The sequence below is a fragment of the Oncorhynchus clarkii genome, chromosome 9, assembly GCF_045791955.1.
Source record: "Oncorhynchus clarkii lewisi isolate Uvic-CL-2024 chromosome 9, UVic_Ocla_1.0, whole genome shotgun sequence".
In the NCBI taxonomy this organism is placed as follows: domain Eukaryota; kingdom Metazoa; phylum Chordata; class Actinopteri; order Salmoniformes; family Salmonidae; genus Oncorhynchus; species Oncorhynchus clarkii.
The window spans coordinates 58,097,643-58,112,907 of record NC_092155.1 but is presented as its reverse complement, the minus strand read 5'-3'; the positions used below and the strand labels follow the sequence as shown (position 1 = coordinate 58,112,907).

At 44.7% G+C, this 15,265-nt stretch overlaps 1 protein-coding gene across 6 annotated transcripts in view; it reads left to right on the top strand.

The window, feature by feature from the left end:
- Positions 1–15,265, top strand: part of LOC139416615 (ankyrin repeat and SAM domain-containing protein 1A-like) — a 105,254-nt gene that overhangs the window by 74,906 nt on the left and 15,083 nt on the right. For all 6 annotated transcript variants that reach the window (XM_071165490.1, XM_071165489.1, XM_071165492.1 and 3 more), the window contains 2 exons: positions 1,182–1,251; positions 5,526–5,641. In XM_071165490.1, coding sequence (XP_071021591.1) covers positions 1,182–1,251; positions 5,526–5,641 — 186 coding nt within the window. The remainder of the gene's footprint in view (positions 1–1,181; positions 1,252–5,525; positions 5,642–15,265) is intronic.

Here is a 15,265-nt window from a genome sequence, read left to right as displayed (position 1 = left end):
GTGCAAAAGCACTGTTGACATTTACATCAAAACCCTACAATTATTCCTGTGTGAAATGACATCTCTCCTTGAAAATGATCACTGATTGAAATAAGTGTCAGTCATGTGGAACAGCCATCTGTTCCAAACTAAAGGGGCCTCATGTAAAGAATAGAGCCCGTCTCTCATGACGGAGCACATTTGTCCTGCAAGTGGAGACTGAAGTGTTTGGGGGACACTGTGATAGTGGCTGACAGCTCTGACAGCAGTGTTTGTTGGTCGACTGTCTCCGCCCTGGGTCCACAGAACTAGAATGGGGGATTTTATTTCTCATGTTGGGTCGGCCTGTCTGGTGTGTGACATTTTTAATTTTTCTGCTCTATGGCCTGTTGATACTGCTGCTTCGCTGTTGAATGAGTGTGAGGGAGATGGGTTTGGGACAGGTGTGTGTGTTTGTGTGTTTCCGGTCTTATGCGGATTCATGGTGAATTATACCTTATCAGAGTACCTGAGCATCATCTATAGTTGGATGATGGATGAGATGGGGGAGGTGTGTTCTGTGTGTGTTATGCTTCGTTGGGGAATAATCAATAACAAGTCCTCTTGGGTTCGGGTCGATTGCCATATTTCTGTCGTATATTTAGAAAGGAGAAAGAAGGAAACAGAGTTCTCTGAAGTAGGGAAATAATAGCTAGATCATATGCAGCCCCAGTTCTTTTCCTCTAACCAAATGTGTGTTCTTTCCTGTTGAAGTCTGATTCTGTTTGACATCAGGTACTGTAAATGAATTAATGAAAGAATGGCTCGCTGGCTGCTGCTGTAATATCGAGCCTAACTACATTGTTACAATGCTTTGGCTGCAGGCTGCAAAGGCTCATAAGACAGAAATGTTGAAATTAAATGAATTAGACTTCCCTGCAGTCCCTCTAAAAATGAAGTTGTAACATGATACTCGGATGCGTAGCCATTTTTGATCAATTCTTAATAACATTTCTATGTATTTGTTAGCCCATTCTCTCTTCACAGCCCCCGGTCTCAGACAAGTCTGGTCAGCAAGATTATGCATTATTTAAGGGTTAATTTACAGTTACTGTACTGCAGTGTGGGATTCAATGCATGTGGGTAACTATTGTCCCTTTGGTGAGAGGTGTGGCAGCCATCTTGTCTTTCCCTCTGACACTCTGCTCTGTTCCTCTCCTCAGATTGAGAAGATCATGACGCTGATTGGCGCAGGCATCGATTTCTCCAGAGACCAGCAGTACGCTACCCCAGGTACGGTAAGATGACAGTCCCCTGACCCAAAGCATTTTATGTAACATAACATGCAGTAATATCATAGCATATGCAATGCATCCACTGACTCTGCTTCGTGAACATGGTACAGGTTACATTTCTCCTGTCACTTTCATTGAAGAACATCCCAACCTAATGTCAACTTTTATTTCCCTGGTCTACTATTGAAACTCTCTCTTTCTGGTCAAGACTCCCATGATCCATCTTTCCAAAGTCCAGCTTTGTATTATCTTTCCTGTAGTCAGTTCTGCGTGTTGTTGGGTATAAAGAGAATCAATACATTTGATAGTTTATTTCCTCTAGGTCTTTATCTTCCTTTCCCATCTTGTGTAATCCATTCCATCCCAGTTAGAATGGTGTGCTCTGTGATTCCAACAATGTGTCCCTGGTGCTATAAAGTTAAACCTTTTCATTACACGCCTGGCTATTTTGGCCGAGATAATTCAACAAGTCAATTTTTTTTCACCATTTCACTGCTTTCTGTTTTCTCCAAAGCCATGGCCATTAGTCTTAATAAAGTATGTAATTCAGTTGGCATTGTTGTTCACGCCTTGGCATCCTATTTGTGCTTGTGTGTGTCTTTTAGGCATTCTGTTAGGGGACCCACCACCACCACTTCATGTGTATGTTGTTTGGGCTTTGTAATGGTCCCTGGAGACCAGTCATTTGAGCCATGTGAATAGCTTAAAGCCGGGGAACTGAAAGATACTGTAAATACATGAATCATGATACCCACACTGACGGCATAGAGGGAAGGGGCATACCTAGTCTGAATGCATTCAACCAAAATGTGTCTTCCGCATTTAAACACCAACCCCTCGGAATCAGAGAGCATGTGGGAAGTGATTAATGGGTTGATGTTAGTGATGACTGAGTCGGACCATCCGGGTGGCAGCTGGCTCTTTGAATAGCACACGAGGGACCTGTTATAATAGTGGGTGACCAGAGATTACATTAGTACCAGTGAAGGACGTGGCCATATTTTGAATGTAGATTAATAGTTGAGTTTATTCAGCCATTGTTAGAAATTACTTTCAACAATTCCCAGTGTGTTCTATGTAACCTAAGTAGAAGGTTTACTGTAAGGACATGAATCCATTGGCTCACACTGTGGCTGTCCTTGCTTTAAGGCTGTCTCAGGCACTGTTTTCTGACCCAGATTGGTACACCACTTCTGCCAAAATGTCTTCACTGGGGGTCCGACACTGTACCCCCACTCGCTGGCTTTGCCCTCGTTTCCTTTGTGGCTCCAGGACAATATGGCTAAACTTGGAAGGGACCAAGTGTATTTCCGTAAATTAGATTTACTATAGACCCATTTTAACAGATATCTGTGCAGTCACAGAATTATGTGCACTGAATATACCACCTATGTTAGCCTAAAGTACAGTCCGCTACTCTGCTGTAAAGCTGTCCTTTAGCTCTGATGGATAGTCACTCAGGGACCAGGGGACTGTGGGAGTGAACCAGAAGCATGGCCTCCATTCCTGTCAGCCTCCTCCTCCATCCTCCTTCTCTGCTCCTCTCCACAACATGCTGCTTCTTTACAGTCACAGAAGGAAGATGAACCAGCCTTGAACGTTAAGCCCACGGCGATGTTCCAATGAAGAAAGAGAAAAAAGGAAAACCGTTGGCCATCTCGTTATTGCATTCTGGCAGTTTTTCACTTGTTTGTTGTGGTCTGCATTTGGAGTGAGCTGTTAAAATATTAAGAGGCATGTATTTCAGGGAATGAGCTCATTTTACCTTGCAAACTTGCATTAAGGCAAGAATAAGGCAAGCCCACTGCAGTAAAGCTGTTGCCCAGGACGGCTGCGCTCCGTGGGCTGTTTGGGTTGTTAACCTTCCTCTGTGAGCCTAAATCAACGAAAGCATATTTTCCACCAGCCACACCCCTTAGCACCATCTCAATGAGTTGACTGTCATGGGATCATGGGACCTGCTGCTAGGAAATGCTTCTTTGAGAAAGGCTGTCTTTCTGTTGCACACCATGTGAAAAGACTCTGTTCTGTCTTCTGATCGAGTTCAGTGTATTCCTTCTCCACAGTGGTGGTGGTAGATAGCGGCTGAGCTGTGAAGTTCCCCATTGCTGGTCCCTATAGAACCTGTCCCAAGTCCCTGTCCTATTCTTCTCTGCTGGCAGATGGAGAGATATAGAAAGAAAAAAGAAAGGGATGGTGATGAAAAGATCAGGGACTAACAGAGAACAAGTGAAAGCAGTGAGGGACAGGGTTCCCTGTAGCTGAAAGGAATGGCAGCAGCTCACACTCAGACAATGAACAGCAGCCCTGTGGTGTCTCAGAGAAAGAGAGAAGGAGAGAGGGGAGGGAAAGGGAAGGGGAGGGAGTAATGGATGAAGAGCAAGCGAGTTGGAAGTCGGGAGTCAGAGTGAGCGAGAAAGAGAGAGAGAGAGAGAGAGAGAGAGAGGAATCTCAGGCAGTAGTACTGTGAACAGTCCAGACAATGGAAGGACCCCACCTCGAGCATCTCTAGGATTGTGTGCGGACCGTCCGTTTGCCTGAACACCTTGACTGGAGTATCTGAGTTAAAGCAGAAGGGAGCCTGCCGTTAGACTCGAGGAGTGACAAACAGACCGTGTGCCTGAAGAACTGCGGTCTCAAAGCTTTCATGCCAGCAGCATAGGAGTTTAACCTGGAGACTTGCAGCAGGTCTTAAAGTAGTGGACTCTGGATACTTGCTAGATTTGTTCCTAATCTGAAGTGTAGTGGCTGTGGACAGGACTGAAGTGTGTGTGTGCTGTGAGGACTAGTGTGTGTGTGTGTGTGTGTGTGTGTGTGTGTGTGTGTACAGGATCAGAACTCTGGGTTCACTCTGACAGGACAGGGTCAGGGGTTGTAGTAGCGCTTCTATAGGTTAACAACGTATTGATTGTAATATAGATTGTTTTGCATTAGATATCTCTGTATTGATGACTTAAATCTACTGTATCTATTACATCATTTCGGCACAGAAATCATTGATTCTCAAGATTGTCCTGAAAGCAGTGAGTGCCCTAATTTTTAAATATTGAAATGATTTGCAGTTAATTTGAAGGATACTAGACCAACTGTTTGAGTGGTGATGGCAGATGGCTGCACAGGGGCACATATTATTTTTGCTGGAAAGTTTTAATATTCTGCTTTGAGTTAAATGAGTGATGTTGATCCCAAGTCATGCAAGCGTGTGACCATTTACAGCCTAAATCGTTAGGATTAACTCAAAGGTGCATGTTTTGAGTTAGCTTTGATCAGAATGAGTTACTTCATGTATTAGATTAAATTGTTTACAGGTCCAGAGTGAATGCCCCATCTCAGCACTTACCCACCCCACTCCAGTGTCTTCTGTTTCAGGAGTCACATGTAGACATTCAGTTAATTCTAAGCACAGCTAGTAACCTTGATTGATTCATCATAGCCATCTAAAGCTAATTACTGTCACTCTGTTTTCAATTATCACCGCGGTCTGTCGTTCCTCTCTGCCACGCTGGGTTTCCTGATTCACACATGTAGTCCTGGTGGGAGACTCCTGCCTGGCGTGTGATCTGCTGACCGTGTGGAGAAGTGGAGAGAAACTGGGATGGGCCACGGATGAACTGTCTTAATCGTTCTTCTCCTGCTGCTCCGTGCGAGTTCTAAAGAACTTTTCACTGGGAGAGAAACTGCTGTGATACGCTTCTCTCTCGTTTCAGAGATCCTCTCCCTCATTAACAACTGGAGCAAATCAGCGGGAGGAGGAATCAGCAAGCTTGCAACTTTAGACAGAATAGCCTATTTCCTGTTTCAAGGGAACCCATCTTGTGTAAAGAGAATGTAGTATATGGACCATTTTTGTCTAAGCAGGAAAATGTTACATGTGTGGCTGTTCTCGACCCTGTTGAATGTATTTCTGTTTTTGAGTGCTTTTGAGCTGGTAACCAGAGCAGAGTGGACACAGCATTCTAGCTGTTAACTAGGAGAGGCCAGAAGCCCCTCGCCCCCTGAGACCCAGTGGTCTTTAACTCGATCCCAGGTGAAAGTGGTTTGGCCCCCACTGTTGTGCGGGAGCCACTGCCTGCCCACTGTGGTGCCACCGTCACGCTGTCTCCCCTGCCCACTGTGGTGCCACCGTCACGCTGTCTCCCCTGCCCTCGTGGTGCTGGTGCGCTCGGTTCTGCTGGCCCAGGATGATGTGGCAGTGCCATGTGTCGTCGTCGGAGTGCCGCTGCTACCGGCTCAAAGGCTTCTCCCTGCTCAAACGCTTCCCTCTGTCTGCAGGTGGGGCGGCTGGGCGGCTGCTGGATCAGCCCGTGGGAGACTGGCTGGAACACGTGGGGCTGCCGCAGTACGAGAGCAAGCTGCTGCTCAACGGCTTCGACGACCTGCACTACATGGTGAGTCAATCTCACACACACACACCCCTCCTTCCTCTCTCGCTGTCTCTCTCGCTCTCTCCTTATCCTCTTAAATTGTACCTACCTCACTCCTTTGTGGGCTAATCTGGGGCTGTCTCACCGCCGTCTTCCTATCTCACTGCCTCTTTCTCTCATCTTCTGGAACTCGGTCTATTCTTTTGTTCTGCCTGCCTACCTCCTTTCAAAGTCAGTCAAACCTCAGAGAGTCAGTCTCCTCTTCTTCCTTCAGTTGGTATTAATCAAGTATCGATGCAGCCATCCATTAGCGTTAGCAGATCCCATTAGCTTTCCCTGTAAATTCCAATTTACAGAAACCCCCCCTGAGATCCCTGCCTCCCTCTTTCATTCAATCACATGTTCCTGATTCTCCTCTGTGCAATAAGACCCAGGTCCTCAAGGGGTCCTGTCCTTCCTTGTGTGATGTCTTTGTCAGAGATCTCATTCACGCCAGGAACTTTTTGAAGAATTGCCGTTTCACACAGGTTAAAGCTTATGTTGCGTAATTGATTGCATCATTGTGTTTCATGATTTAAGCTTCATCTTGAAAATAATTGAAAAGGGTGTTTATGTATGTAATGTCACCAAATATTCCACGCAATTTTCTTCATTGGATAATTTAATACAGTTAATCAAATTCCCTGCTCAGATTACATGTGCTGTACAGTGTTGAGGCATGCATCATCTCATTGGAAAGGTCACCTTTTAGCATTGCCCTTCTGACAGGACTGAAGCAGTTGGTTGGTTTGATGCTTGGAGGTTGATTTATTGGGTCCCCTCCTCTCAGTGGCTGTCTGATTAGATGATGTTCTCGTGGTTGGTGACATTGGCATTGAATCCCCTTAGTGTGATGTTCCTGTTTACTAAATTACTCTGTAAATGAAATTAACGAAAGCATTTAAAGATGAAAATACCAGTGAACCCCCTAGGCTCCCTCTCTCTCTCACACACACACTATTTCTAACACACACACACACTGACAGTCAGTCACAACTGCTGTGAATAAATGACTGTTAAATATTTCCAAGGACAGTGCCGTGATTAATAAAGAGCCGCAGCCAAGAGCACACCACAGCAGTGCAGATGGAGCAGTTAGGGTTTCAAAGGTATATTACTGGAAACTTTACCAGTAAACTACCAGAGGGTGTATTACTGGAAACATTACCAGTAAACTACCAGAGGGTATATTACTGGAAACTTTACCAGTAAACTACCAGAGGGTGTATTACTGGAAACATTACCAGTAAACTACCAGAGGGTGTATTACTGGAAACATTACCAGTAAACTACCAGAGGGTATATTACTGGAAACATTACCAGTAAACTACCAGAGGGTGTATTACTGGAAACATTACCAGTAAACTACCAGAGGGTGTATTACTGGAAACATTACCAGTAAACTACCAGAGGGTATATTACTGGAAACATTACCAGTAAACTACCAGAGGGTGTATTACTGGAAACATTACCAGTAAACTACCAGAGGGTGTATTACTGGAAACATTACCAGTAAACTACCAGAGGGTGTATTACTGGAAACATTACCAATAAACTACCAGAGGGTGTATTACTGGAAACATTACCAGTAAACTACCAGAGGGTGTATTACTGGAAACATTACCAGTAAACTACCAGAGGGTGTATTACTGGAAACTTTACCAGTAAACTACCAGAGGGTGTATTACTGGAAACTTTACCAGTAAACTACCAGAGGGTGTATTACTGGGAACTTTGCCAGTAAACTACCAGCGGGTGTATTACTGGAAACTTTACCAGTAAACTACCAGCGGGTGTATTACTGGAAGCTTTACCAGTAAACTACCAGAGGGTATATTACTGGAAACTTTGCCAGTAAACTACCAGCGGGTGTATTACTGGAAACTTTACCAGTAAACTACCAGCGGGTGTATTACTGGAAACATTACCAGTAAACTACCAGGATCTTGATATCTTTCAAGGATTTTATGTAATCTTTCACAAGACATCAAGTGGCCCTTTTGGGTACTTGAGATTATCACAGGTGTCTGTAATTATCTCTAGCCCACTGTGTGGCCTTATCACAAGTAAAATATTTGAAATAATTAAATAACATGATTTTAAGGATACCATACAAAGCGGTAAGACGTTATCCTAAATATAAACCATCAACTCAGTGAATACCATTATTTTTTATACACACTTTATTTATTTCACTATGTCAATATGTATTTGTTGTCAATGTTTTGGCATCCAACTGGGGGTAGTTGCGAAATAAGTCAATAGTTGGAAGAGTTGCAGAGTTAATAGAAAATAATGCCATTGTTAAGATTTGTTCATTAATTAGGCTATATTCTAATGAACCATATGGTTTATCTACTAGAAATTCATGGACAATATGGACACATATAAACAATGAATACTATATATGAATATATCTTTTTTTTTTTTTAAGTTATTCAAGTATACTTTACCAAAGTTATGATAGATTGCCATAGATTTTCTGTTAATTACCAAAATTACAGAACATTTCTGTAACTTTGGTAAATTATCGGTAGCTTTGCAACCCGAGTCAGGGTTGAGCGAGGGGGACAAGGAAAGGCTTAACACTCGAGAGGTATCTAGGCTCTGTGCCAAACGGAAAGCTGCACAGTACACACAAACCTATTCAGCCTGTTCACAAGTCCAACACAACCTGTGTTATCACGCAGCTGTCAGCAGTTATGTGTTTGATGCCATTATTACTGTTGAGAGCCCCATTGTGCCTAACTCTCACCTTACAGCTGCTCAGCCAACACTTCCACAGTCTCACATTCTTTCACTCACAATCAGTTGACTGCCTGAGTACCAGCTGCTGCCTCACCATAATTGAACTGTATGTCAATAACTGGTGGGTTGGTTTTATTGTGGTGTTGCCAGGCTGACAAGGGTTATCCAGCCCCTGGTGTGCTGTGTTGTTGTTTTCCAGCCATGATGGTTTTTAGCAGCTTCAGTAATGATTGAAGGAGGAGAGGATGGAGGTCCCTGCTGGCCAGGCAGAAGAATAGGCCGTTGGGCCGGGAGCTGTAAATTAAAGAGCCATGTTGTGTCAGAATGAAGATGTCCCTCCTCACCTAGGCTTAACTCTCTATCCTACACACACACACACACACACACCTTCCCTGAAACATTCACCTCTCAAGAGAGTTAGTGTCTCTGTTCTTCTGTCTGTGTGGGCTTGTGAGAGAATATTTAGAGGCTACTTCCCCCCTTAAAATATCTACAGTGACAGTCACAGGTGCTGAATGTGTCTTTCCCCACAAATTATGCATAATTTGAACACTCAGAGCGTTGGTAAAGGGATGCAGTAGCAGCACTTTCTGTTTCCCCAGGTCTTTCCTCTCTTCTCCAGACAGTGAAGGTCAATGGGAAATGTTGATTGTTTGCTATGGTTACAGTCAATTCCGTTAGCGGGCGGTCATCAATTGTAGCCTACCGAGTGGGTCTCTGAGAACAGAGAGAACAGACTGCCTTCCCTTGTTCTCTCTCCTTTTATTCCCTGGTTGTTTGTATCCTCCCTCAGTGGTTTAGATGTACCCTTGTACAACAGTCACTAACTAGACTTTGTGTTTAATTAACGCCAATCTGATGTATTATCCAGCTCTGCGGTGTACTTTGGATAAAAGTCAGCCTCGGCTTCAACACAACCTTGGAGACAGCAGCCTGACCAGGAGCAGCTTGGCCTGGGTTTATGGTCCTGACCTGCCCCTGGCCTTGTCTATACTGCCACTTTGGTTTAATGGCTGAATGGACCAGCTGTGTCAGAGTGGATATGCTACATGAAAATGCACCTGCTATGATTATCTTTAATGAACTACTACATCATGAGAGCATACTCTGCATATGCCAGTGAATTGCAGATCATTCTCTAGTGGGATTTTAAAGGGCTGAGTTGTTTACATTTTCTCTCACCTCCTGATTGGTTTATTTCTCTGGGTTTCTGCATGGCTCTGATCTTCCTCTCCCTTCATTCTCTCCCTCCTCCTTCCCTCAATCCTCTCCAAAGGATGGCACTGCCAATTTCCTACCTTTTTTATTAGGCTCAGATACCACCTGCTTTGCCCAATTCTGTAGGAGGGATTTGGATAAAAGCAGTAACTGTTTTTGTAGCATTTCTTCTTGTCAGATATTTCAGTAAATGGTGACCTTTTAAGAGTTCTCAATTTGTGCCTGGAAATAACTTTCCTCATGTTACTTTTCCAACAGTCTTTCAAATGTGTGTGGACTGGTTTGTAATCGGTCAAGCATTTCCAGCTTGAGACACATAGAAGCAAATGTAATATTTTGGGCCAAGGATGTGGCAGCACTGGGCCTACAACAAGTGCCATGGATGCTAAGCACCAGTGACTCTACATCCCCTCCCTATGCACTATGAATATCTGATGTGCACAAATCATCAGGGAGGCATGGAGAGAGTGTGTGTATGCCCAAGCTCTTCTTCGTGTCTCTGTATCGGTTAAACCTTGTGTGTATATATATATCTGCTCGTGCCAACAGTACTGGGCCTATATCTGTTGCCAAATTTGGAAGGAAGATGATGGTCCTTGCCAAAAGTAATTAAAACTCTACTTACCAGACAGATTAACCCCTTTATACTAATCTCCTGGTCCATTACCAGTAGGTTTTGAAAGCTGCATAAGCTCCTCATATACCCTTCTCATTAATAAACCTTCACAGCACTGAGTCACTCTGCCACATGTCTGTCAATGGGGTACAAAAACAGACTCCACACACATTTTTTGTGTGTTTGTGTGTGTGATTAAGACCTCTATTCCAGCTATCTGACAACTCACAGCTTTTAGGTTCAGCTGCTCAACGAGTCTGCTGTCAGAAAATAATTAAAATACATTTTAATCAGCCCCCCCCCCCCCCCCATCTTCAAAATGCATGTGAAATTAAATGATGGCTATCTGAGAACAACCCATCTGAAGATTTTATCCCTGGTTTTGGGGGAGTCAGTGTTGTGTCTTAATGTATGTTGTACAGAGCGGCCTTGAAGTTTCCTAATTAAACTCCATTTATTCCAGCAGTACTGTGATGTCTCCTTGGCCCTCAAGCTGCTCCCAGCACCAGATCAATACGATAACAGTGATTGTGTGGTCGGATACGAGTGAAGGAAAGCCCTTTAAAAAAATTACGAGATGCGTTTCTATATCAGATCATGACTCCGTATTCCTGCTTCCTCAAACAGGAAGAACCCGTGACTCGCTTCTGTTGAGAAATTATCATCAGAATCAGATTATGCTTTGCTAGCGCTGATTGGAATATGTTCCGAGACTCTGCCGATAACATCAACAAGCTAACCACCTCCGTCACTGGCATCATAAGGAAATGCATTTGCGACGTTTTCCCTGCAGTGAATGTTCGCTGCTTTCCCAATCAAAAACTCTGGATTAAAACAGATTGGCGCTAAACTAAAGGACAGGGCTACCCCACATGGGGCCATTGCAGACCACCCTGAGGCTACGGCTGGGGACCGGAACAAGTACAAGAAGTCCCACTATGACCTCCGCAGAGTCATCAAATGAGCAAAAGGGCAATATAGGAATAAATTGGAATCCTATTACACAGGCTCTGACGCCCAACGCATGTGGCAGGGTCTACTGTCCATTAAGGATTACAACGGAAGACCCAGTCGTGATCTACCAAACGAACTCAACACATTTGATGCACACTCCGACTTGAGTAAGGTCTTTCATCAGGTCAACACTCGCAAGGCCGCGGGGCTGGATGGTATTCCAGGGCACATTCTCAGAGCATGCGCAGATCAGCTGGCAGGCATATTCAGTCATTTTCAACCTTTCCTTGTCCCCGTCTGTAATCCCCACAGTTGACCACCATCATCCCTGTTCCTAAGAACTTGAAGGCTTTCATGCCACAATGACTACCGCCCTGGAGCACACACATCTGTAATCATGAAGTGTTATGAGAGGCTGGTTATGGCACACACTAACTCCACCATCATACCAGACACCCTAGACCCACTCCAATTTGCATACCGCCCCAACAGATCCATAGATGACACAATCTCAATTGCTCTTCACACTGCCTTCACCCACCTAGATACGATACTGTGCCTATGTGAAAATGCTCTTCATTGACTACAGCTCAGTGTTCAACACCATTGTCCCCTCCAAGCTCAAGACCCTGGGACTGAACACCTCCCTCTGCAACTGGATCTTGGACTTCCTGACGAGCTGACCCTACGTAGTTAGGGTAGGCAACATCACCTCCGCCATGCTGACCCTCAACACGGGCGCCCCACAGGCGTGTGTGCTAAGTCCCCTCCTGTACTCCCTGTTCACCCACGACTGCGTGGCTACGCACAACTCCAACACTATAATCAAGTTTGCTGATGACATGACGGTGGTAGGCCTGATCATCGGCGATGATGAGACAGCCTACAGGGGGGAGGTCCATGACCTGGCAGTGTGGTGCCAGGACAATAACCTCTCCCTCAACATCAGTAAGACCACAGAGCTGATTGTGGAGAAGGCAAGACAGCACCTCTTCCCCCTCAGGAGGTTGAAAAAGTTTGGCACAAGCCCTCAAATTTTCCAAAAGTTCTACAGCTGCGCCATTGAGAGCATCTTGACTGGCTGCATCACTGCTTGGTATGGCAACAGCACCGCCCTCAATCGCATGGAGCTACAAAGGGTGGTGCGGACAGCCCAGTACATCACTGGGGCCAAGCTCCCTGCCGTCCAGGACCTCAATATCAGGCAGTGTAAAAGGAAGGCCCAGAAAATTGTTAAAGCCACCCAAGCCATAGACTGTTCTCTCTGCTGCCACACGGAAAGCGGTACCGGTGCATCAAGTCTGACACCAACGGGCTCCTTAACAGTTTCTATCCCCAAGCCATAAGACTGCTAAATAGCTAACAAAATGTCTACACAGACTGAGTTGACCCTTGTATTTATTTTGATCTTTGCACGGCCTCTAGGCACACTCACAGGACCTCTGCACACTGACACTCCAACACACACATAACATGCATACACATTTATACTGACTCTACGCACACACACTCACGTACAATCTTCATTTATCTGCTGCTACTCTGTTTATCTTATATCCTGTTGCGTAGTCACCTTACCCCAATACATATCTACCTCTATCACTCCAGGATCCCTGCACATTGTAAATATGGTATTGGAACTGACCCTGTATACAGCTTCTTACTTTCTCATATTCCTTTTATTTTTATTTCTCTTGTGTTTCTACCTTGGTATTTTTTTAGTGCTACATTGATATTGATTACTGCATTGTTGGGTTTGGAGCTGGCAAGAAAGACATTTCACTGTACTTGTGCACATGGCATTAAAACTTGAAACTTGAATCTATATTGACCCAGAGAGAGAACGAGTGGAAGAAGCAAGCAAGCATCCATCTGTACTTTGCATGCTGTCAACTGGACTGGTAATGCCTGTCGCAAGAAAGGAACACCTCTTCCTTGTATATAAATGACTACTCTAACGTCAAAAGCATCCTACTAGTGGCAGGCGGTACTGTGATAGAAACGAGACTGAGTTAGCATTCTCTTATCTTCGTTGAGGCTCCCGCTCTGTTGGTGAGACTTCACAGCAGTAGAGTGTGTGTTCATCAAGGCAGCCAGGGAAAATGTATTTCCTTGAAGTCTCTGAGATCAGCAGAGAAGTCGCAGGCAGGCGCACTGTACCGGTAATGATTGCCCAGGGAAGAGGCTCCGACTCCTGCTCGGCTTGTAATCAAACATCACAATGATGCCAATGAGCAATATCAGAGGAGAGGAGCAGCCTGTCCTTCCTCTGTTAATACGCCAGCCTGTGTGATCCTCACAGTCCAGTCTCTCTCTTCTGTTTGGTTTGGCACAAAGTAGTCACGTAATGAACACACCACAGCCTCTAATGGGAATAATAATTCTTCGGAGGCGGGTTATAGTGAGAATAAATGACAGAGAGAGGACAGACTAACTGCCTCACCCGGTAAACTCTGGGATAGCGGAGGAAGGGCCTAATTGATTTTTACATTGTTGTGTGCGTTGAGCTATTTAAAAAGGATTAGCATTAAGTTGGAAGGGAATTTCTTGATTGAGGTCCATTTGTCAAAACATTTTCACAATCTACACACACAACCCCTCGAGCCCACCTCTCACTCTTGTCTTCGGTTGGCAGAACATAGCCTGACTGATGGATCATATACCCACCTAACTGCCTCAGTCCCCCAGGCTCATGGCACAAGACTGTCTGGAGCAGTCGTATTCCAGACGGAGCATGTCCCCTTCAGTCCGTGGTGCTGTAGTCAGCTCTATGTAATGTATTCTCACTATATTCTGCAATGCCTGCTCTGGAAGAGGTTTGATTCTCCCAGAGTTCCCAGTCGTCGGAGTCTGATTAAGACTGTTTATCACACGTTCTCTTGCAGTTTGTGGCCTTGGTGGGTTGACCGATGAACGCTTATACAGCAGGGATAGGTTGGGGTGAATGTTGCATTTTGTCTCATATCAGGCAGTTGGGGAATTTACCCCGCTCAATTGCCTTTCATCAGAAATGAGATAATCCATTTAAAGTTTATTTTGACATTGAGGCAAGGGCCCTTCTCTAGTCTCTGTGGTAACTGGTGTAGATGTGGGGGGGTTCTCAGAAGGTGTTTAGTATGAGTGTCAGGATCAGAGAGATGCAGTCAGCCAGAGATGAGGGATCTATGTGTGTCTGTGTTGGTCCTGGAAATCACTCTGTCGACATGGACGGCAGCCTCTGACACTAACACTGCAAACACACAAAATCTTCCAAACATAGTCTGCAATAGAAAACAACCTTATGAATGTATTATGAATGCTATTACACTGTTGAATAACTCCCCTTTACGTCTTGGTTCCTCATATGATGGCCTGATTTGAAAATAAACTGATTTGTATAATTTACCATTGCCTTGCACCATGTTGCCTCGTACCTCTCACTGACTCCCCAGCCCAGCAGTAGAAATGTATCAGTATGTGTTCCATAGTGGTCTTTTGTTATACCTGTTGCGTAACGTAATTGAATCCTGGTGCTGACGGATAGATGGGGCTGATGTGAATGGTAGCTACTCCTCCTTTTAGTATTTCATACACAGAAAGAGCCATTGATCGGCTATAGTCTCATCTGCACCAGCAGCAGTAGTACCGTCTGTGCTCCAAACTCTAAACACGCCAAGGAAATATGGGCAGCTGTACTCTGGCTTCATTCCCCTCATCATTGTATTGTTCAGTCATCAGCTGGGGAGATGACTGAAGTGATCAGATAAGGTGTGAGTGTAGAAGTCCCCAGAGCTGTCATTCCACTATGAGTTATTAGAGGAATAAAGGAGTCACAATGAGCCGTTGTCTAAACGTTTTACTGTATTTCCTCTTCTCATCTCTCTCTCTGTATCTCTCTCTTTCTCTGTATCTCTCTCTCTTTCTCTCTCTCTTTCTCTATCTCTCTGTATCTCTCTCTCTCTCTGTATCTTTCTCTGTATCTCTCTCTGTGTATCTCTCTCTGTATCTTTATCTCTCTTACTGTATCTATCTCTGTATCTCTCTCTGTATCTCACGCTCTCTCTCTCTCTCTCTATCTTTGTCTCTCTCTCTCT